The sequence below is a fragment of the Marmota marmota genome, unplaced genomic scaffold, assembly GCF_001458135.2.
Source record: "Marmota marmota marmota unplaced genomic scaffold, marMar, whole genome shotgun sequence".
Lineage (NCBI taxonomy): Eukaryota > Metazoa > Chordata > Mammalia > Rodentia > Sciuridae > Marmota > Marmota marmota.
In genome coordinates, this window is record NW_026000138.1 from 1,894,139 (window position 1) to 1,918,437 (window position 24,299).

Below are 24,299 nucleotides of genomic sequence, written 5' to 3' on the forward strand. Positions count from 1 at the left end.
AAAAAAAAAAAAAAAAAAAAAAAAAAAAAAAATCATTGAAATCCTCCTGTTACTCCCCTAATTCTCTACACTCTTTGAAAGAAAATGACTATAGAGATCCTGTTCTACAGGGTTCTCTTGGATATAGTCCAAACAGACCCTCAACCTCAGCACTCCAGTGTTCTTAAAAAGGTCATGACTTATCTGTGCACAGTGAGATACATGCTGTAATCCCAGAAACTTAGGAGGCTAAAATAGGAGGATTATAAATTCAAGGCAAGCCTCAGCAACTTAATGAGATCCTATTTCAAAAATAATATTTTAAATAATAAAGCCTGCTGAGCATGGTGGTACATGCTTGTAATCCCCATATCCCCATTACTTGGGAGGATGAGGCAGGGGGACTGAAAGTTCCAGGCCAGGTGGGCATGGTAGCACACGCCTTTAATCCCAGTGGCTTGGAAGGCTGAGGGAGGAGGACCACAGGTTCAAAGTTAGCCTTAGCAACTTAGCAAGACTATAAGCAACTTAGTGAGAACATGTCTTAAAATAAAAATGAATAAATAAAAAGGGATGGGGATGTGGCTCAGTGGTTAAGCGCTCTTTGGTTCAATCCCTGGTATATCCACCCCCCGCCCCACCCAAAAAAGTTCCAGGCCAATCTGGGTAACTCAGTGAGACCTTGTCTTAAAAAAATAAAGTAATACAGGTTCTTAAAATCTTAGAACAGTAGAACACTGTCATACTGAATCATAGATACTGCTGACCAAGCTAAAAACGAAACAGGCAATAAATAAACAAACCACCAATACTTACTTTGTGCAGTAGAATTGTAGCATTTCCCCTGATAAACATAACGGATTTTTCTTTCAATTCCATAACAATATGTCTTGAATTAATTAATGTGGTTTCACCAAGTAACTTTTAAAAAAGAACAAAAGAATCTTTAAGTCCACTTCTATGAATCATTCTAAAAACTTGCCTCAGATAATAAAGAACACAGAAAATTTATGTTTTATGCAAAAAACTTAGCTTTTAATTTATAGTGATAGAAAACTGGAGCTAGGGTGGGGAGACTGACTTGGAAGAGGAAAAAGGAACTTTTAAAAATATTCTTGGAGGGCCGGGGATGTGGCTCAAGCGGTAGTGCGCTCGCCTGGCATGTGTGCGGCCCGGGTTCAATCCTTAGCACCACATACAAACAAAGATGTTGGGTCTGCCGAAAACTAAAAAATAAATATTAAAAAATTCTCTCTCTCTCTCTCTTAAAAAAAAAAAAAAAAATCTTGGACTGGGGTTGTGGCTCAGTGGCAGAGCATTTGCTTATCATGTGTGAGGCCCTGAGTTTGATCCTTTGCACCACATAAAAATAAATAAATAAAATAAAGGGTATTATGTCTATCTACAACTAAAAAAAAAAAAAATACTTAAAAACATTCTGTATCTTGCTGGATGCAGTGGCACAAGCCTGTAATCCCAGCGACTCAGGGAACTGAGGCAGGAGACTTGCAAGTTTGAGACTAGCTAGCCTCAGTAACTTAGCAAGGACCTAAGCAAGTTAGCAAGATTCTGTCTCAAAAAAAAAAAAAAAAAGAAAAAAGTGCAAATATAGTTCAGTGGTAAAGTACTCCTGGGTCCTATCCCCAGTACCATAAAACCAAAAATAAACAAAAAAACCTCTATATTTTGATTGTGGTATTGGTGATAAGAGGGATACAATGGTTGACACATTTAAAACATGAACATTTTAATTTTGAAAGATATACCTCAATAGAGTCAATTTAAAAAAGAAAGAATCGGCAATTAATGTGAATCAACAGAGTACTGGAAACAGAGACAACTTCCTCTGAGACCTATTTTCATAAGCAAGTTATCAACAGGTGGTTTGTCTTATAGAATCTCTTCTATAATGCTGTTAGGAAATAATTATAATTGGGTAAAAAAAAAAAAAAAAAAAAAATGGCAGAAGGATACCGCACTAAACTTGGATGTGAAGAACTATCAACCCAACCGAAAACTGTAGGGAACTTATTTCACCTCTCTGAGTTTGAGTTTCCATATTTCCAAAATGGAGACTCTGGGAGTTGTCGTGCAGAGTGAGGATGGATATGTGTGCCAAAGACTGGGCACAGAGGTGCACACCTATAATCTCAGCAACTTGGGAGGCTGAGGTAGGAAGATCACAAATTCAAGGCCAACCTGGGCAACTCAGTGAGGCCCTCAGCAACTTTATAGAGATGCTGTCTCAAAAAAATAAATAAATAAATAAAATAAAAAAAGACTGTGGATGTAGCTCAGTGATAAAGTACCCTTGGTTCAATCTCCACTACCCATGCCCCCCCAAAAAGTGCAGGGGCTGGGGTTGTGGCTCAGTGGTAGAGCACTCGCCTAGCACGTGGGAGGCCCTGGGTTCGATCCTCAGCACCACATAAAAATAAATGTGCAAAACCTTGAATTGTACCTAAATTTAATAGACGTTTAACAAATTAACAAATGTCTCTTAAATTTTACACATGATTTAATTTTTTTGCTACAGGATCAAACAGGAAAATGTGAACTCCAAATTCTTTTGTTTGGCAATGCTTTTGTATCTCTATTTACCCAAAGTCAAAGTATTTGTTCTAGAAACTACACCTTCTCACTCACACTGGCATTCATGAAGTTGGACACAGAGTGCTGGAGGCAAGTACCAAAGGAACCAACTACGAATCTCAGCGCCAGCTCCCACTGGCTAGATTCCTGGAGGTTCTGAAGCAGGGTAGAGATGGAACGTATAATAGGAAAGATAAGGTTGTCTCCTGCAAAGTGAAAAAAAGTTTTAATATTTACATGTTTTAAACAGAGAAAGATCATATAAAGAGAAACTGCTTTCAGGAACACTCTACTTTAAAAATTTTTTTTATTTTTAGTTGTAGATAGACACCATACCTTTATTTTATTTATTTATTTTTATGTGGTGCTGAGGATCCAACCCAGTGCCTCACACATGCTAGGCAAGTGCTCTACCACTGAGCTACAACCACAGCCCAGCCTACTTCCTCAATGCAGGTTGACGGTCATGGAATTCATTCTCAGAGTTAGTTAATGACAGAGGTAACAGGAGGCTGGATTTAAACAAAAAATAACTAACTTCATTAAATAATGAGATTTTTTATTATAATTTTACTATTTAAAAAAAAATCACCTGTGGATAAAAACTGTTTCTCTATATGGAAGATTAAAATTTGAGAAGATTCATAAGTGTTAATATTATCAGCCAAATCACATAAGCTACTGATCTTCTGGAAAATTAATAATAAAATACTAAATAATTACAAAAAGGAAAAATTCAGATTAATATTCAGATTTTTAAGGAATTCCTGTATTTGTATATTTATAAAATTATAATATAATGTGATATACTTCTGATATTAAATACCTTCCCTAATGGAGCAGTATGGCATACTTATAGAATCCAAGGGATATCTTCTGCTTTCTACAAAAGAAAACAAAAAATTAATACCACTAAATAAAATAACACTCTTATAAAGCAAATACCCATATTTATTTATTTATACGGTACTGGGAATTAAATCCAGGGCATTTCACCGCTGAGCTACATCTCTAATCCTTTTATTTTATTTTGAGACAGGATCTTGCTAAGTTGCCAAGGCCAACCTTAACTTGAGATCCTTCTGCCTCAGCTCCCAGGTCACTGGGATTATGGATGGGTGTGCACCACCATGGCTGTCTGAGATATTTAAATATTGTGCTATTATCAAACATTCTAAAGCAAACTGCTGCTTTAAAAAACAAAACAACATGAACTACACAAACAGAAAAACACACAGATAATTGTAAAACTTGAAAAATTTCCACAAACTGAATATAGCAGAACAAGATTAAGATATAGTACATGATCAGCACTCAGAATCCCCCACATGGCCAATATAGTTATTACCTACCCATAAGGGTCACCACTTCCCTGACTTCTAACACTATGGCTTAGTTTTAGCCTGTTCTTTTACTTTATGTGAATTCAATCATACAGTATGCATTCTTTTATATCTGGCTATTTTTTCTCAACATTATGCCTGTGAGATTCATGTACATTACTGTATATAGTTCTAATTTCAAACCTCTAGTTTAAATTTGCATGAAGCAGAAATACGTAGAAAATAACACTACAAGTGAAATTTACCAGCAAGAGGCACAAGTGATGAAATCAACTCATAAATAACTGGTAGCACCATCTGTGACTCCAGAACAATTCCATCTTCATTGAAGAAGTCACTGTAAGACCACTCTTCATACGGATCCTTATGAGTTCCAAAGGAAGCCTAAATACCAAACCATAAGAAAAGACAGAACTGTGTATGCTGCAAAACATATTTATCATAACCAACTAGCATACAGAATCAGGTGTCTTACAGCCAAGCAGTATTGATGGATAAATACAACTGTGTACACTGGCTCTCTATATACACAGTTCCAGAGCTATGGATTCAACCAACTTTAGAGCAAAATATTCAGAAAAATAAAATTGTGTCTGTGCTGAACATGTACAGACTTTTTTTTTTTTTTTTGGTTTTTACCCCCTGAGCAATATAGCAGAACAAAGACAGATACACTCTTTGTTTCTTCTGGGCTATGGCATATAAAAATTTCATTTTAAATTAAACATCTAACAGAAGAATAATATCTAGAGAGGCCTCATTTGAGGTCCAATGTTTCAAAAAATAGTGTAAATTAACACCAATAAATGGCTGGAAAAGAGAAGGGGCTTCACGCCTATAAGTAGGTTTTCAGTGTATAATAAGAAAATGTAAGAGATAGACGCAGTATTTTTGTAAACTATGCAAGTCAAATGATACAAAGTGGCACATATGGGTTGGCAGGGGTTTTGTTTAAGGAAAAAAAGTTTTAAAGTGATTTACTTTCATTAGGATTCCACAGTCATCCATGTGGCACTGTCTGGAAAGCTCCACGGCTATTAATGTGTATTTACATAGCTCTAAAGCATCTAGTAAAAAATCTGAAAAAGAATAGAGAAAAATCATAAGGCTCCCGTTTTATATCTTTAAAACAACCATTTTATAATCGCCACTCAGAATTCTAAGGTTTCCACACAGCTATAACTACTCTACATGCAGTATGAGTTAGTATGAGTTTTTTCCTTAAGCCAAGTACTGTCAATAGTCAGAAATGACATTGTTGATATTTTGAAGTATTTTAAAACTATAATTCCTAAAAGAGAATCAATCATAGTTGTCACTTTGGAAGGAAGAACTACTATCTCTTGCCTAGTTACTGGAATGCCCAAACATACAGAGAAGGCATTTAGTAGACAAGTGTGCAAGGAACCAGAGAGTACAGTACTATTATCGGTGTTGTCACCTGGACTGCAGATGGTGGCAGCTTGGCATGCTAGATCGTGTATCTCAGAAGGGAGATTCAGTCCTACGGGTGCTCTCATTGGGATGTCATTAGCCAACATCTGACAAAGCTTCTGACACGTCAGGAACAGAAGCCTCCCTGTGTTGGCATTGCAGTGATGCTTAAACAGGTCTCTGGAGGAGAGGAAGTGTGGACGGTTAGAACACTCAGATCACAAGGAAATGCATCAGCTTTTCTTGCATTAGCATATAAGCTGTTACTGACACATAAATGTCTTTAAAATGTTTTCATGGCATATAGTGAACCTCATTTTTCAAATTATTTTAAAAACCATTAAATGTCAAAGGGCACAACACCTAAATTCAATGGTTATGTTATATAACTTACCAGTATTTGTTACATTCCTTCTATGCTACTATATTCTGGCACAGAGGCCACAAATGGGCTCTCGGGGTAAGAAAGCAAAAGTTGCTTTTGAGAAAAAAGGTGTCACTGGTCCTGCACTTGTTACTTTTAGACAAGTGGGGAAGTCAGGGGTCCAGACGTCACCTGCATTTGTTCAGCGCTGTCCTGACATTCCCGTCTTTCAGGGCTCGCAAAGCCAGCTCTGCCTCCAGCTCTTGGGGGGACACCTGTAAGGCCAATGCCTGTCCATGAAGCTTTGATTTGGTGCTCAGGCCCGTCCCCTCAGCAGCAATGGGCTCTCCGGTGCCCCCGGGTTTGTGCCTGGCCTGAACAACTTCATGAGCTTTAATGCACTGTTCACGGAGATTTCCTACCACGGCACTGTTGCTATAATCTTCAAACGAAAGAAAGACCTCAAAGTTCTCCTGCAGAAAAAAAGCAAGACAAAGTTCCAAGTCTGCTTAGTCTATCCTGTGTTCAGAATCATGATTATGTTTCAAACCTCTCCCTTGGAGACTACTCCCTTGTAAATTAAGAATTCTAAATCTTTACATTTCAAGTTACAAAAGTAACTATCATATAAAGCTTGGAAAATAGGACAACATCACTATATCCTGGGGTTTCTGTTTTAGCAGTGCTGAATTTTGAGCCAGATAATTCTGTGTTGTAGGGAGCTCTGAACAGAAAGAGGGAGGGTTTAAGTGTTAAGTTTGGACAAGTCTTCGCTATAGGTTTGAAGAAATCAGATTTGCTCTTTTCCATGACTTCTGGTTGGCTACAAACTCCAGACTAAGGATTTAGTTACCTGACTTAGTAAAAATCCCACTGAAAGTTGCAAAGAGGTAGTAAGGGCAAATTATACCCCCTGTTTTGATGCCATACTGCACAGCAAAACTAGGGTTTCCTAGTCTTTACAATTCTTTAGGATGAATAACATTTTGTTGCACAAGGTTAAGGAACTGTCCTATGTACAATACAGGAATATTTAGTGGCATTCCTGGCCTCTACCCACTACATGCCAGTAGCACTTCCCCACAATCATGATGGCTGAAAATCACTCCAACTTGCCAAATGTTCTACAGAACACAAAACTGCTCCCCCCGCATTGATAATAACTTAACTTAATCAACACTTAACATTTTCTTTCACTAGCATTTTATGGCTATACTGCATAATTTCATTTATTACCTTTTCCAAATAACACTGAGTATTTTTTTTAACTTTCCCTGCCAATACCCTGTCTTTATACATATAATAATTATTCTTATTTTTGAACTCATGGTTTCAATATGTTGTCTACACTGGCCTTGAACTCCTGGGCTCAAGTGATTCTCCTGTCACAGCCTCCTTTACAGATGGGACTACAGGTAGGTACCACATGCCTGGCTATAAATATTTTCAAATGGATGCTTCCTCCAAAAAAAATACTAGTGATCTTTCCCTGAAAAGGATGAACCATGAGGAAATAGCTGTACTCAGAAATCAATATGAGAGCTTACTACTGATATTTACTGTAGATATGCTGTTGAAAACTCTATTCATTATATATCACAGTACCACCTGGATTAGGAATCAGAAATTTCTATGCTTGGAGAGCCATTGAAAACTTCTGGAAGGATACCCGAGAAACTGGTTGCTGTGGCTGCAGTTATTGTGGGAAACAGAAGAGCTGGAGGGTCAGAGAGGAAAGAGACTTATTTTTACAGTGCTTGTATACTTGTTTTTTATATATATATATATATATATATATATATATATATATATGTTTTTTTTGGAGGGTGGTCAAAGAATTCTTTATTGCTTACAATCTGAAGTGGAGAGTTAATTTAAATAAGCTTATGTATTTTTTTTTTGTTGTGGTAAAATGAACATAATATGAAATTTACCACTTTAACCATTTTTCCTCTTAAAGTCTTTCAATCATGTACTGCATGAATATATAAGTAAACAAAATGTAAATGACTGGTTTCTCTCCTTCTAATGTGCACCTTCTCTGGAAGCAATGTGGCTTCTGCATATCATCAACAGGCATTGGGAGTTTTATGGGATATGTATTTTTTTGAATATTTAAAACTCTAATTTTAACTGCTGAATGCTAGTGAGACAGTATGAAACAGAATAACAGTTTCATAACAGAAGTCATAATAACAATAACTGCACAATAACAGAAGTAAGGGTGCTGAGTCAGACAGCATGAGGAGCCATGAAAGGCAGCAGGGAATGAGTGTCAATCTGATGCAAGGTACTTGTGTTTTGCTAGGCTGGGGATAGGACCTAGGGCATCACAAAAGCTAGGTAAATGCCCCACCACTGATCTTAGAATTGTTGAGCGTCTGAGTACTCCTCTGCAGAATGAGGAAAACAGCCACCTCCACAGCCGATGTGCATATCACAGATACACAATAAATGTTCTATCAACGATAGCAGGATAAATACACATGACACATACCTCTAACTTTCAAATTTAAGAAGAACATAGAGAAGTTAACTTATGTTTACTACCCAGAAGCCTTTCACAAAGACAGCAATTAACACAGTAAGTCTCAAGCTTTTGGATCACAGGACTCCTTCATTATGCTCTTGGTTGGATAATTCCACTTGTGTATAGTGAAAATTGGCAAATTTGTAGAGACAAAAAGTAGATCAAAGGCAGTGGGGGAATTGCAATTTAATGGCCACAGTTTCTGTGTGGAGTGATAAAAAGTAGACACATGTGAAGGTTACACAACACTGTGAACAAAATTAATGCTGAGCTACGTACAGAAAAATAGTTAAAATGGACAATTTCATATGTATTTTACTAAAATTTAAAAGATTTAATAATGCAATAGGCCCAAAATCATGAATTATGCACTTTAAGTGGATGAAGTATGGTACATAAATTATATCTCAAAAAGTTGGTGAGCCAGGCACAGTGGGTGTACGCCTGTAATCCCAACAGCTCAGGAGGCAGAAGGATCACGAGTTCAAAGCCAGCCTCAGCAACTGCAAGGCCCTAAGCAACTCAGCAAGACCCTGTCTCTAAATAAAACATAAAAAGGACTGGGGATATGGCTTGGTGGTTAAGTGTCCTTGAGTTCAATCCCTGGTGCCAAAAAAAAAAAAAGTTGGTGAGAGAGAGAAAAGTAGTATGTGAAGTATCTGACGGCTAGGACAGCACATTTTAAGCAGGCACTATTTTGAATGCACTCATTGGTTGGGTAACACCATTCGGGGTAGTGCAACATGTGTACCTGTAGGCTGGCCACCATTTGAAATTGTTTCAAGATTTCTTCACATTCATCCTTCTTCTGCACATTGTCTGTAATTAAATTTTTAAAAGTTATAGCAGACACATACAAATTCCCATATACAATGGTTTGAATGTGTACTCAGAATTTCAGGTGTCTGTTAACAGTATTAAGAGGGGGCCTTTGTGAAGTGTCCAAGACCTCTGTCCTCATGAATGGATCACTGTTCATGGATTCATGGAGCAGCTCTGTGATAAAAGCAATCTCTCTTCAGCACTTCCTCTAATTTGCTCAGTCTTACCATCTGACACTCTCTGTCATAGCATGATGCAACAAGAAGGCTCTGATAAGATGTGAGCAGACACCAGCAACATGCTCTTGGACTCCAGAGCCTCCAAAATCATGAGCTAAGTAAGCTCCTAATCTTTATAAATTACCCAACCTCAGGAGTTTTGTTACAGTAATAGAAAGCAGACTATAATTGGCTTTGGTTCTCTTCTAAGTATATAGCATTTTTTTCAGATGCTGCTATAATACAATTTAAGTGCAAAAAGAGATCTAATTTGAAATAAGAAATCTAATTACTCTTTCTGGAGGTAAAAAAGGGAAATTTAAGGGTTAAAAGAAAAATGGTCATTGTTCTGAAATAAATTATAGCTTTTTTCCCCCAAGAGTTTTTTCCCCCCTTTTTTTGTAGTTGTAGATGGACATAAGATCTTTTTTTTTTTTTTTTTTTTTTTATGTGGTGCTAAGGATCAAACCCAGTGCTTCACACATGCTAGGAAAGTGGTCTGCCACTGAGCTACAGCCCCAGCCCCCCAAGAGAGTTCTTTTCTTAATTGTTTTAAGTTTAGGATTAAGTAGGGTTTGTTACCCTGATCATAACCAACTAGATGTGAGAAAAATGAGCAATAAGTAAAAGGTACCAAAGCCCAGCACTGAATAGCTTACTGAAGCATACAAATAAACACATGGGTTTTAAATGCTTCTGTTCTTCCACTATTGATTAAAAAAATAATGAGACAGAAAGATTTATAATGACAAAAATGAGAAAGCTCATAAAGACAATAAGAAAGGAAATCTGAGGGTATGATGAGAGGTGTCATTGTGCCCCATCAAAACAAAACCAATACGAGGGAACAGAGGCAGATCCTACCTTTCTGAACGTCACAAAGTATTTTAAGAATATCCACTGATGTCTGTGCCACAGACATTCTCCAGGCCTTGTCCTAAAAAGAAAGATGCAAAATCAAATCTGTTTCCTTTTCTAACCACTTTGGTAGTACATATGCAAACACATAAAACCATGGAATCGCGAGCTGGGGTGTACCTCAGTGGTGGAGCATTGCCTAGCATTCAAGAGGCCCTGTGTTCTATACCCACAGTACTACAGAAAAGGAGGAAGAAAAAGTCCAGATGGTGGTATCAGACTTGTGTTGAGTTGTGTTGTGTTGTGTTGAGGCTCTGCCACTTTGTAAAAATCTCAGAAAAGTCACCTATCTTAAAAGCCTAGTTTATGAATGTAACCTCTAAAGAGTTAACAATAGGGCCCAGTTCACAATGAAGTGGATTCTCTATTTACAATACTGAATCTAATGCCTACTGATAATATTAGCATAATGAAGATCAGGTGTTAAAAAACAAAACTCACTTCCCTAAGGTAAAAAATAATTGAATGGATGGCTGAGAGAAGCTGGCAGGCACCTACCCTTCAGGGTCTGAAAATCAAACTACCCTGGATAAATTAGATATTTAATTCCTCATCTCTAAGGAAGTGAACTGGCTCTTTTGACATCATTTCTAAGCCTCAATTATTTAAGATTATTTAGACTTACATTGATCTGCAGATGACATTATTGTTTGACAGTAATCATACCTTCACTGCACAAAATATTGTTTACATATCAAAGGATTGTGAAAAACTCTTCCTCTACAACAGCTGTTTCAGTGAATCCTTCTAATTTGCAGATCCTGGATTATTCATTGAGGGCCAAATTATTTGCTCAAAGTAGGTGTATCTGGTTTTCTCCTATAAACCAAATTTACACAGGAACTTTTACCAGAGGCCACGTTAGCAATGAAAAGGGAAGACCTTCCTGTTTGTGAGTCTACCTTTTGTATCCTCTTCAGATCCATAACCACGGGGTTCACTTCTACTTTGTTAAGTGAAAACCTCACCTCTTTAGAATCATCTGGCTCCTCTTGTAATGCCAGTCGTGCCCAGATGATGACTCTTTCTGCAGTTTTCTCAGCTTGGGCAGGAGGCAGAGACCGCAACAGGAGGAGACAGTCTTCACCCTATGAACAGTGTTAGAAGGGAAGAAAACCTTCTGCTCCCTGCAAAGGGCAGCTCGGATTTACCTCTTTCTTTTCTATTTAAAAATGAAAATAAAGGGAAAAAGAAGAAAAACCTGATTTCACTTACCTAGCATGCACGAGGACCTGGATTTGATGCCAAACATCAAAGAAAAAAAAAAAGTATTCTGAAAAGTAGATTATTGTTGAGCATTTTAAAAAGTCTGAAAATTGCTAGGCACAGTACTGCACATCTATAATCCAAGCTATCCAGGAGACTGAGGCAGAAGGGTCACAAATTTGAGGCCAGTCTTAGCAACCTAGTGAGACCCTGCCTCAAAATAAAAAATAAAAAGGGCTGGAGAGATAGTTCAATGGTAGAGCACCCCTGGGTTCAATTCCCAGTATTGAAAAACAAAAAATCTGAAAATTCTGCCTTGGATGACAGCAAACCATAAAGTAAAATTCAAATTCAATCCTAGGTACTGAAGACTATCATACTTCTTAATAATGCCTATGATTGGGGCTGGGGTTATAGCTTAGCAATAGAGTACTTGCCTCACATGTGTGAGGCACTGGGTTCAATCCTCAGCACTATATAAAAATAAATAAAATAAAGTAAAAATATTGTGTCCATCTTTTTTTCTTCTAAATATTTTTTTAGTTGTGGATGGACACAAGATCTTTATTTTATTTGTTTATTTTTATGTGGTGCGGGGGATCAAACCAAGTGCCTCATGCATGCTAGGCAAGTGCTCTACCACTGAGCCACAGCCCCGTCCCTTATGTCCATCTTCAGGAGAGAAAAAAAAAAAAAAGAATGCCTATGATTATAGAATTATATGAAAATAAAGACACTTAAAAATACAAAAGAGAAGATGGGCAAAGTGGCACACCTGTAATCTTGGCAACTCAGGAGGCTGAAGCAGGAGACCACAAGTTTAAGGTTAGTCTCAGCAACTGAGAGAGGCCCTAAGCAACTTTCCAAGACCCTATCTTAAAATAAAAATTTAAAAAAAAATTTTTTTCTTAAAAGAAGGGCCAGAGGGCTTCCAAAGTGTGAGGGCCTGGTTCAATACCCAGCACTCAAAAAATCAAAAGATATAGAAAAAGAAAAGCCATGCCTTATTCTGAAATTGAAGGGTTCTACGATATATAAAAAAACATGCATCTAAGTTTTATTAACCATCAGAGTATAAACATCCATTAGCTAATCACAAAATACTTTTAAAGAACTCACACATTAAAAAAGAAGCCATTCAAACAATCCTATGTTTTCATGTTATTACAACTTTATTTTGTGAAAATTAGTTCAGTTAGTTTAGTTTCTATTTTTAAGGATTTTGTTAACAAAGAAGTCCTATGAAATTACTATATAAAACTTTCATACCTGTTCTCTATCAATCAGGTCAATAATCCTTAGACTGTAGATTTCATCATCAGAAATCCTATACGCTTGAGCCACCTTTAAAGCATCTTCTAAGGAAGATGGGACATCCTGCTTGAGAATGTATCTGACTACCCTCTGAAACAGAGATAATAAAAACAAATATAAGATCTCTCGTAGAGAATACAGGAATCACCTACTTACGAGGGCAAAGTAGCCATAAAATTAAAATAATATACCAAAACCTCAACACTATCTCTCTTTTAATATTTTTAGTTGTAGATGAACACAACACCTTTTTTTTTTTTAAAGAGAGAGAGAGAGAATTTTAATATTTATTTTTTTTAGTTTTTGGCAGACACAACATCTTTGTTTGTATGTGGTGCTGAGGAACAAACCCGGACCGCACGCATGCCAGGGGAGTGCGCTACCGCTTGAGCCACCATCCCCAGCCCTGAACACGACACCTTTATTTATTTATATGTGGTGCTAAGGATCGAATCTAGTACCTCAGGCAAGCGCTCTACCACTGAGCTACAACTCCAGTCCACAAAACTTCAACTCTTGATGACTAAAAAACTAAACTCCTATATGAAACATTAAAACACAATTTATACTCTGAATTTTGACTGTCTTTTTAATTTACTATCATTGTCCTTAAAACTCTAAACTAAATACTCTTATACCTATAGAGAAATGTAAAAGAGAATCTAACTATATTAACCTCTTAGAATATAAAACCTTCATGAAATTTCCCATGTTGCTCTAGAAACAGGAAAATTAAAGGGAAAAATGGTCTTTAACTAGCACACTCACCATTATTTCATTGTTTAAGAGATTCACCTCTCTTATCCCATAGCCTCGTAAAAGTTTCTTCATTTCCATTAGTTTGTAACTTTCCTGTAGTAACTTGACTCTAAAAATAAATGTACTGGTATTAACATGAATTGTGCTTTTTATGAAATACTTTGGGGCCCAGTAAATAAAAAACATAAATGAATGTCAAATCAAGATGGGAGGTTTATCCAGGGTACAACACACACTGTCTGCTGGGCTGTCCTTACTTGGGATGGTCCATTTCCAGGTGTTGCTTCACCAGCTGCTCCACAGCTGCACTCCAGGGAACCACTGCTGCATACATTATCTTAAGCACAGCATCAAATATAAGCTACAGCAAGAACACATGTGGACAATGACAAGCCCTCAGAGGTACGCTTCATGTAAATTAATGGCACTGCATGCATCAACCAGAATATTTCACCTTCTGACTGTGAGAGCACATATTTCTTTCCATTTACACACATAAAGAGCAACCTTATTATTTAGAAAAAATTCAGAAAAGTATTTTATCTGTTCAAAGTTATGTCTTTCTGCTGCCTCTGCAGTCTGTTTAAAAATAATAATGTCTGTGATTTTATTCATACTGTATTTTGGATGGTAACAGTATTGCAAAGTCAAAATAAAGGCCAAGTATTACTTATAGTCACAGAAACCCTGAAAACAGATACACTCAATTATCCATGGCTATTCTCCTGAGTGGTGGAAATGAGAAAATTTTCACATTTTATTTTCCATAATTAAAGAAAATAGAATTATGAGTGATTTTTATGTTCTTAAATTCTTTTTTCATACTAAACAAATATCATTTTTTCATACTAAACAAACACCACTTTTATGATCCAAAAAAAGCCTTGAGAAATCCAGTGGCCACTGTTTACTTACATCTGTGTCTGACAAACATCCTATCACTGCCATGGCCTTTGCTTCCCATGCTGTGTCAAAAAGCGAGGTGGACTTTGAGCTACATCTTTTCAGTAAATCCTAGGAAGGGATAAACATGCATGTTTATCAAAAATTAAAAACTCTCAGCTGGGTGCAGGGGTGTGGGGCTTTAATCCCAGCTACTCAGAATGCTGAGGCAGGAGGAATGCAAGTTTGGGCCAGCTTGGGCAACTTAGCGAGGCCCTATATTAAAATTAAAAATGGATGGGGATGTAGTTCTTTGGTAAAGCACTCCTAGGTTCAATCTCTAGTACCAATAAAAATAAATAAATAAATAAAAGCTATTACTTAAAAAAAGAGTATACAAAGATAGATAAAAGGCCTTTATGGATGCATAAAAGGAAAAAGAAACCCAAAATTCTAATTAGCCACAAATGTGGAACAATGGTAAAATATTACAAAATTATCAAAACTTTAGCTGTCAGTGGTATATAACAGAAAATTTTAAAAATATTCTTTTATAAATTAGAATTATTGGTGCATGGTAACTGCAGAAAATAATGGGTTTCTGTGTGACAGGAAGAAAGAAAACATCCTTTTTGGGGAGGGAGTGGTGGTGGCTGGGGATTGAACGGGGTTCTAGCCCTGAGGTATATCCACAGCCCTTTTTATGTTTTGAGACAGGGTCTGCAGAGTTAAGATGCCCAAACTAGCTCAAATTTTCAATCCTCCTATCTCGGTCTCCTTAGTTACTGGGCAGAAGAAAACATTATTAAAGGATCTTCAAATTAGATCATTATAGTACATTAATATCTACAAAATATAATTGCTAGGCTACAAATATAGGTCAGAGTAGAGCACACACTTAGCATGTTCAAGGCCAAAACCACAGGACCAAAACCACAAAAACAAAAACATAAAAAAACCATTATATTTATTGAGATTATGCCCTATTATTTCACAATAGCCCTTTGGAGAAATTCCTATTATTTTGAGATTATTTTTTTAAATTTAATTTTTTGAGATGAGGTCTCACTATCTTGCCCAGGGTACTCTCAAACTCATGGTCTCAAAATGATCCTCCCAACTCAGCCTCCCCAGCAGCTAGGACTACCAGCATGAGCTACTGTGACTAGTTCATGTTATTCCCTTTCACTTAAGGCCCTCAGTCAGTAATAGAATTAATCCATGTTCTTAACTAATACAATATGCTCTGTGGTAATGCACATCTATATACCAGCATCTCAGGAGGTTGGGACAGAAGGATTTCAAGTTTAAGGAGTGCCTGGGCAACTTGTTGAGATCCTGTCTCAAAATAAAAAATATAAAAGGGCTGGGACATGGTTCACAATTACATCCCCAGTATCACACACAACAAAAGCAGTTGAAATAAAATGTTTCATAAGTCCCAATGGTAAAGCATGACATTCCTTAAAAAGTTCAACATTTAATACAATGATACACAGCACAGACCCCTTAAATAAGAGCAGATATAATGGAAATATTACCTCTATGTACAACAAGAGAAGTTCCTCCTCTTGCAAGTCATGTTCCTGCATGTAAACTCTTATACTCTTCTCTAAGACAGAGGGAATAAGTTCCGGGGCCAACACTCTGTCAAACATTCGGAATACTATGGTGGTTCCATTTTCCTGGATAGTAGACAAGAAAGACGGCATAAATGAAGAATCTAGCCATAACTGGATACAACAAACAAAACAGTATGGATAAGCCTCAAATTTTACCTTCTCAAAATCAGAGAGGGACAATCTGCAGTTATATTTCCTATGCAATGTGATCAATTCTTGCAAGTTGTTTACCAACATACGTAACTGACCTACTTCCTCCGTGTTTTGATAGTCCTTCTAAAACAAAAGCATTTAAACTGTTAAAGACACAGAGGTAAAATGTGAGACGGAAACAGTCAAACTTATTTCAAAGAAAATAATGATTATGTACGTAAGAGGAAACCTGCAGGTTTGAAGCAATTTATGCTTTAAATTTTGTAGAATTTTAACTGAAATCATCTAGTACACATTAACATAGATCAGAATTGGAAAGAAATTTAAAACAGAAAAATAGCAATATTGGTACACATTTTCTTTCAGAACCCAAATATAATTGGGTACACAAATATCATCCTGATGGTACTCAATGACCTATATATATATTATATAGATCATGACACAATAGAAAGCTATAACATTTTCTAAAAAGTTACATGCAAGGAACAAGATTTTTTAAACTATTTATTTATTTTTTTGTAGATGGACACAATACTTTTATTTTATTCATCTATCTCCATGTGGTGCTGAGGATCGAACCTCACACATGCTAGGCAAGTGCTCTACCACTGAGATATTCCCCCAGCCCAGGAACAGATTTTTATTGATAAGAGGCAACTAACAGGGAAAAGATAAAGTAGTATTTTTTAGATCAAGACAAAAAAGTTCTTGTATGAAAAAAAATATATTTCAAAGTGAATATCAACAGACTACTTGTGTGTTACAGAAAAAAAAAACCTCAATTTTTAGAGAGCATAATCAGGAGATACAATTAATAGCACCTATATCAAAAAGTAGGAGGAAATTGATTATTTTGGGGTCATGAAATTTAAATATTATTATCTTTGTAACTGAAACTTAAGAAATAATGTGACTTCATAATATATATTTTAAAAGTCACATTTTTCTGGTACTAAAATACTTAATGCTTCAGAGGTGAGATTATATTAAGTCTTTCTTACACATTAATTTATAAGCTAAATTATGGTACTTCTCACAAATTTTAAAAATATAAGAATGTATATTTCTTCTCAATATAATAAATGCATTCTAGTTTTAGAAACCTCAAGGGGATAACAAATGAACTTTAAGAAATCCAGGAGCCAAACAATAAATTTACTTTATTTACCCCAAAAATAGTACCAATCTTCCTGATCTTAGCTCTCCCTCTAACAGTGCTTGTGCAACCCCCCCCACACACACATATATAATTGAATGTTGGGGATCAAAGCCAGGGCCCTGCACATGTTAGGCAAGGCACCTGCAGTTCACTGCTGAGACTGTTAGTTCCATAGTTTTCATAATTTAATCTTAAAAAAGAAAAAAAAAAATCAATGATAGTTTAGCCATAATCCTGTTGGATTATCTAAGAAATGCAATCAGATCAAGGGGTGGCTTACTAGTTGAAATCAAAGAGGCAGACCTGATTGTTGCAGTCTTTGAAAATGAAATCCTAATGCAGAAAATCCCAGTTATACTACTTAGTAGAATGTTTTTATATTGCTTTCTCTTTTGTTGGTTCAACACAGAAGCAATTTAGTGAGACCCTATCTCAAGATAAAAAATAAAAAGGGCTGGGATGTGGGTCAGTGGTAAAGCACCCCTAGGTTCAATTCCTAGTTCCAATAAAAAAAGAAAAAAAGGCATATAAAAACAGAAAAATTAAAGAAAACGGATAATATTTCCAGATTTTTTTCTATGTATATTTATGCTCTTTAATATTGGAAGGGTTTTGACAAAATTCATTTCTTTAACAAATTACAATATACATAAATGTATAATGGAGTATTTCATGACTAAAAATCCATTCTGTACATCATACCAAGGAAATCCAATGCCAGGAGGATGCCAATCCCAATTCATCTGTTTTTTCTGCTGTGAAAAATACCTCTGCAAGTTGAAATCCATTTTCTGGCCAGTTTGCCTTTAAAAAATATTATAGAGCATTAGGAACAGAGTTTTATGCTATTGGGAGTGTACAAAATGTCTTTTTCATGTTAATTGTACTGGTTTTACCTTATCAGTTAATTCAAGGTTCCTGGCTGCTTGTTCTAACCATTTTGCGAGAATTTTCTGAAACAGACATGTCATTTAAAAGTAAAATTCTCAATAGGTAATCAATAAAATAATGAAAATCCTCTATGTTCATCATTCCTAAATTATTATTTGTTAATTTATTTTTTGTAGCATTGGGAATCAAACCCAGGGCCTTATACATCCTAGGTAAGTGGCATACCACTGAATTATACCTCCGGCCCAAGGATAATCTTTTAAAAGAGACACTTAAAAGAACTAACTTGTGGGCTGGGGATGTGGCTCAAGTGGTAGCGCGCTCGCCTGGCATGCGTGCGGCCCAGGTTCGATCCTCAGTACCACATACAAACAAAGATGTTGTGTCCGCCGAGAACTAAAAAATAAATATTACAAAATTCTCTCTCTCTCTCTTTAAAAAAACAAACAAACAAAAAAAAAACTAACTTGTGTTAACATGACTTAGTCTTCAAATACCTAATGAAAAAATAATAAAATTGAATCACGAGGAGTGGAAATACTGGAGGAAACTCACCTGTCCTTCAGGAACAGTCCTTCTCACAAAAGGGATCACATCATTTTTAAGCCATGGACAAAGTTTTTGCAAAGAGACTGGTGTGGAAATTGAGTTGAGCAAGTTCTCAAGCATCTTCACATCAAATCTGCTTTTGAAATTTGCCTAAATCATGCGGAGTGAGAATTAAGACTTAGCTTACAATTTTAACTGACAACCTCCCAAAAAGCAAAGACCATTTTAGGAATTCATCTCAAGGAATATTTTATTCACTTAATATGAACATTAAAGGTGATTTACTCTATGTAAATGATTCAAGTTAGGGGTCACAATCCCTTGAACTCTCGTATCAGTGACTGCCAGATAGAAACCGGAACCAACAAAGGTGCTGCAGAGGAAAACATAGTTGGAGGTGACAGTACAAATACTAACAGATAATGTGTCCACAAACACTGAGACATTTTCTGAACCTAACATTAGATATTAATATTGGCCAACATTCAGGGATTTGGATGAATGATTTTTTTAAAAATTAATTAATTGATTAAGGAATTAAAGAGATGGGGTCTCATCATGCTGCCTAGGCTGGCCCTAAATTCCTGAGCTCAGAGAAGCCTCCTCTCTTAGGTTCCTAAATACATGGGACTACAGAGGCATGCGACCGCACTTGGCCTTAAAGTATTATTTAAAGTATTTTAAATAATACTTTAAAGTATTATTTAAAGTATTATTTAAAGTATTTTAAAAGTTAAAATACTTTTAACAGGCAACTCCTATACCACGATCTGAATTGCAGCAGGAACATCCTTTCTATCCTCACATCATTCAGAGCCCATCAATTAACCAGTTAATAAAATGTTGTCTAATAAACTAAGATTTGGAATCAATTAAATTCTGATGAGATAAAATCAGGTTCTATGATATCTTCATAGCACTTCCTCTGATTTAATATTGTCAGAGGATTATTTTTCCCTAGGAAAGGTCACACCTTATCAATCTGAAAACTTTCTATTGCCCAGTTACATGTGTTGCCCTGTTAGCTTCCAACACTGAGTCAATAACCCATGTTAGAAACTGGAAAGCTATTAGGAAAATAAAACACAAAATATATTACCTGATGTCGAAGCCAAAGATACTGTGCACAGACAAGATTTCCTTCTCTTAGCTGTAAAAATATGTCTTTAAGATCATCTTCATTATTCAGAAATTCAATCCAAGAACTACCACTGGGAAGTTAAAGGGAAAAACACAGTTAACAATTTATAAAATTAATTAAGGTTTTATCTTTTAAGTGGATATCCTCATAAAGCAAAAAATGAAAACAATTCCAAAGATTCCACATTGAAAAATAAGTCTCTTTCTTTCCAGATCTAAAGAATTTCTGTCATCTTCCCCAGAGTCCTAGCTTTCTGGTAGGGTTCCTCAGATAATCACTATATACATTAACACCTATTTTAACTCTTAAATGAATAAATTTTTATATGCTATCTAAACATTAAAATTATTATCATCTTGGTGCACATACTAAATCAGTATACATAAACATAATTTTTTTTTTAAGGACCACACAGCATTCCATGGCATGAATATACTATTATCTATTTCCCTAAGCTCCCAGAGTTGAATATTGAGATTATTTCCAGTCTTATAACCAACAATGATGCAATGACAATATAGTTCTGATTAAAATTCAGATATAGATGATGAATACTTCCTCGAGATGATATAATGACAAATAAAATCCCCCCAAAAGCTTGTCCCATGCTCAAATGATAAAAAGGAACAATTTTTGTTAAAGTCAGGAATAAAAGGATATCTATTAACTAATTATTTGGAAAGGTTCAGGTAATACCAGCCAATGAAATTGGGCAAGGAAAAAAGGAAATCAGAACTTATGAGGCAAAACTATTAATATTTGAATGTGTAATTATACACCAGGAAAAATAGGACCAACTGATTGAATTATTAGTATGAATAATAAAGGAATTCAATAAGGTAGTTCATTTTAAAAAATCTATAGCTCTCTACAGTGTTTAAAAAAATCATGAAGCAAGAATTAGGCAAGAGAAGGAAATAAAAGGGATAAAAATAGAAAAAAAAAAAGAAGTCAAATTCTCACTGCTTGCAAATGATATGATCCTATACCTAGAAATAAAAAAAAAACCACCAAAATGGTGCTAGAGCTAATAAACAAATTTTAATTTAGCAAAGTAGCAAGTGACAAAATCAACACACAAAAATCAATAGTTTTCCTATGTAGCAACAATAAATCTGCTGAGGAAAAAAAATTGGGAAACCAATTCCATTCACAATAACCTCAAAACAACAACAACAACAACAAACCTAGGAATAAATCAACCGAGAAGTGAAAAACCTCTACAGTGAAAACTACAGAACACTGAAGAAAGAAACTGAATTAAGACTCTACAAGATGGAAAGACTTCCCAAGCTCTTGGAAAGGCAGAATTAATAGTTAAAATGACCACATTACCAAAAGCAATATATAGATTCAATGTATTACCCACAAATACCAATGACATTTGTCACAGACCTAGCAAAATCCTAAAATTCATTTGGAAGAATAAAAGAACCAAAATAGCCAAAGCAATTCTAAGCCAAAAAAACCAATGCTGGAGGCATCATAATACCTGACTTCAAATTATAATACAGATTTATAGTAACAAGAACTGCATGGTACTGGCATTAAAAACAGACACTTAGACCTGTGGTACAGAATAGATCCCAGAGACAAACCCACACAGATAGAGGCATCTGATCCTTGACAAAAGCACCCAAAAAATACATTGGAGAACAGGGCCTTTTAAAAAATGGTGTTGGGAAAACTGGTTATCCATATGTAGAAGAATGAGACTAGACCTTAACACTCACCCTGCTCAAGTCAACTCAAAATGGATCAAAGACCTTGGAATTAGAACAGAAATATGCAACTCCTAGAAGAAAACATAGGATCAACATTCCAGTATACATGCAATGGCTTTTTCAAAAGAACCCCTAAGATCAGGAAATAATGTCAAGAGTTAATAAAGGAGATGGCATCAAATTATAAAGCTTCTACACAGCAAAGGAAACAATTAGAAATGTGAAGAGAGAACTTACAGAATGGGAGAAAATTTTTGCTAGCTACTCTTCTGACAGAGGATTAATACCTAGAATATATAAAGAACTCAAAAACCTACACTCCAAAAACCAAATAACCCAATTAATAAATGGACAAATGATTTAAAACTTTTCAAAAGAAGAAATACAAATGGGCGGGCTGGAACTGTGGGTCAGAGGTAGAACGCTTGCCTCGTATGCGTGAGGCCCTGGGTTCAATCCTCAGCACCACATAAAAATAAATAAATAAAAATAAAGATCTTATGTCCATCTACAACTAAAAGGAAAAAAAAGAAAAAAGAAAGAAATACAAATGGCCATTATTAGCAATTAGGGAAATGCAAATCAAAACTACACTGAGATTTTATCTCATACCAGTCAGAATGGCAGTCATGAAGAATATAAATAATGACACAAATAAGGAGAGGATATGGAGAAAAAGGAATACTTTTGAATTGTTGGTGGGATTATAAATTAGGACAACCACTATGGAAATCAGTATGGAGACTAGGCATCAATCCACCATACGACCACGCCTTAGAACTTACACTGAAAAAGCCATCATACATGAAGTGACATGAAGTGGGACAGAAGAGGCTGGACACCCTAAGAATTTTCAGAAAGCAGTTTATTGGCTGTAGCTGGCCGGTCTACCATGTGGTTCATGTCTGAATCGTTCTCTGGACAGAGATTTGGGGAATTTTTTGAACTTTATACTCAGTAGCAGGAGGGGGGATTGGAGGTTCGCGTGAAAAGTGCTTTTCATTCCGTCCTCCAGACCAGACACAGGTTTCACAAGTTTTTACCAAGAAAACAGATGATATCTTTTTGTACAACAAGCTTGCAGAGTCTATTCAATCACACCTTTTGTGTGTAAACCTGGCATTTACAAGAAAGAGGAAGCTTCCAACCACAGTGCCTTCTGCAGACATCCTGCCTTATGATACTCTTTGTAAAAATCTTTTTTTAAAAAAATCTTTATTTTTTAGTTCTCGGCGGACACAACATCTTTATTTGTATGTGGTGCTGAGGATGGAACCCAGGCCGCACGCATGCCAGGTGAGCGCGCCACGGCTTGAGTCACATCCCCAGCCCTGTAAAAATCTTTCTGATGAGAGAAGAAGCTTAATTACAGCAAGGGGTTTTCTGGGTGGGGTCTCTGCTTCAATGTATGCATACCCATGTTAATAGTGCACAATTCACAGCAGCAACATTTTTTTAAATTAGTCTACACTTCTCTTTTTTTAATATTTATTTTTTAGTTATAGGTGGACACAATATCTTTATTTTACTTTTATTTGGTGCTGAGGATTGAACCCAGTGCCTCACGCATGCTAGACAAGCACACTAGGCGAGCACTCTACCTCTGAACTTCAACACCAGCCCTACAGCAGCCAAATTATAGACCCAGCCTAAGTGTCCATTGACAGATGAATAGATTGAGAAAATGTGGTATATATACACAGTGGCGTTTTATTCGACCATAAAGAAAAATGAAATTATGTCATTTTCAGGAAAATGGATGGAACTAGAGACCACTATGTTGAGAAAAATATGTCAAACTCAGAGGGTTAAGGGTTGTATGTTTTCTCTCGTGTGCAGGAAGCTAGAAAGGAAAAAAGAAAGATGTGGATGTGTCTCATGAAAATCAAAGGAAGATCAGTGGAGGAAAGGGACCAAAGGGCGAGAGACAGGGAGGAAGGGAAGGAAGTGCTGGGAAGTGATATTGGGCGAATTATATTTTTACAGTGTATATTGTGGGCATGTATGAATACGTAACAACAACAAATTCCATTGGTATGTACATCTATAATGCACCAATAAAAATTGTAGGGAAAAAGATAAATCAAATTTAGGAAGTATTCTATAACATGCTGAAATTTCAGAGAATGGTGCTATTTTCATTTGAGATGAACATAAAATGCTTAAAAGCCTCAAAAAAAAAAATGATGGAGGAAAACCCCCCATTTACAATTATGGAAAACATGGTAAAAAATCTGAATAACATTAACAAAAAATATGCAAAATTTATATTAAAAAACATAATAAGAGGGCTGGGGTTGTGGCTCAGTGGTAGAGTACTCACTAGTTTGTGCAAGGTGCTGAGTTGATCCTCAGCACAAAACAAGACAAAAAGAAAATTGCCCAAGGAGGCAAAATTTGAAATACTCTTATATAAATCAATTTACAAAGAACAAAACCCCAAGAGAAATAGGAACCAAAGATGTAAAAAAAAAGGAATACTTAGCTCAGTCAAAATTAAGAATCAAGCCAGGTGCAGTGGTACATGCCTGCAATCTCAGAGACTTGGGAGGGTGAGGCAGGAGGATCACAAGTTGAAAGCCAACCTCAGCAACTTAATGAAGCCCTAGGTAACTTAGCGAGACCTAGGGCTGGGGATGTAGCTCAGGGATAGAGTGCCCCTGAATTCAAAACCCAGTACAAAAAAAAAAAAAAAT

At 36.0% G+C, this 24,299-nt stretch overlaps 1 protein-coding gene across 1 annotated transcript in view; it reads right to left on the minus strand.

Annotated features, from left to right (window-relative positions):
* The window catches only part of Kntc1 (kinetochore associated 1), an 87,951-nt gene that overhangs the window by 30,602 nt on the left and 33,050 nt on the right, over nucleotides 1–24,299 (minus strand). Inside the window, 21 exon segments of the mRNA XM_048785481.1 lie at nucleotides 740–750; nucleotides 796–900; nucleotides 2,626–2,777; nucleotides 3,398–3,454; nucleotides 4,160–4,298; nucleotides 4,896–4,993; nucleotides 5,356–5,528; nucleotides 5,905–6,185; nucleotides 8,994–9,061; nucleotides 10,147–10,219; nucleotides 11,169–11,288; nucleotides 12,676–12,810; nucleotides 13,489–13,588; nucleotides 13,737–13,840; nucleotides 14,395–14,493; nucleotides 15,903–16,046; nucleotides 16,140–16,259; nucleotides 18,001–18,102; nucleotides 18,195–18,251; nucleotides 18,745–18,888; nucleotides 19,838–19,949. Coding sequence (XP_048641438.1) covers nucleotides 740–750; nucleotides 796–900; nucleotides 2,626–2,777; nucleotides 3,398–3,454; nucleotides 4,160–4,298; nucleotides 4,896–4,993; nucleotides 5,356–5,528; nucleotides 5,905–6,185; nucleotides 8,994–9,061; nucleotides 10,147–10,219; nucleotides 11,169–11,288; nucleotides 12,676–12,810; nucleotides 13,489–13,588; nucleotides 13,737–13,840; nucleotides 14,395–14,493; nucleotides 15,903–16,046; nucleotides 16,140–16,259; nucleotides 18,001–18,102; nucleotides 18,195–18,251; nucleotides 18,745–18,888; nucleotides 19,838–19,949 — 2,394 coding nt within the window.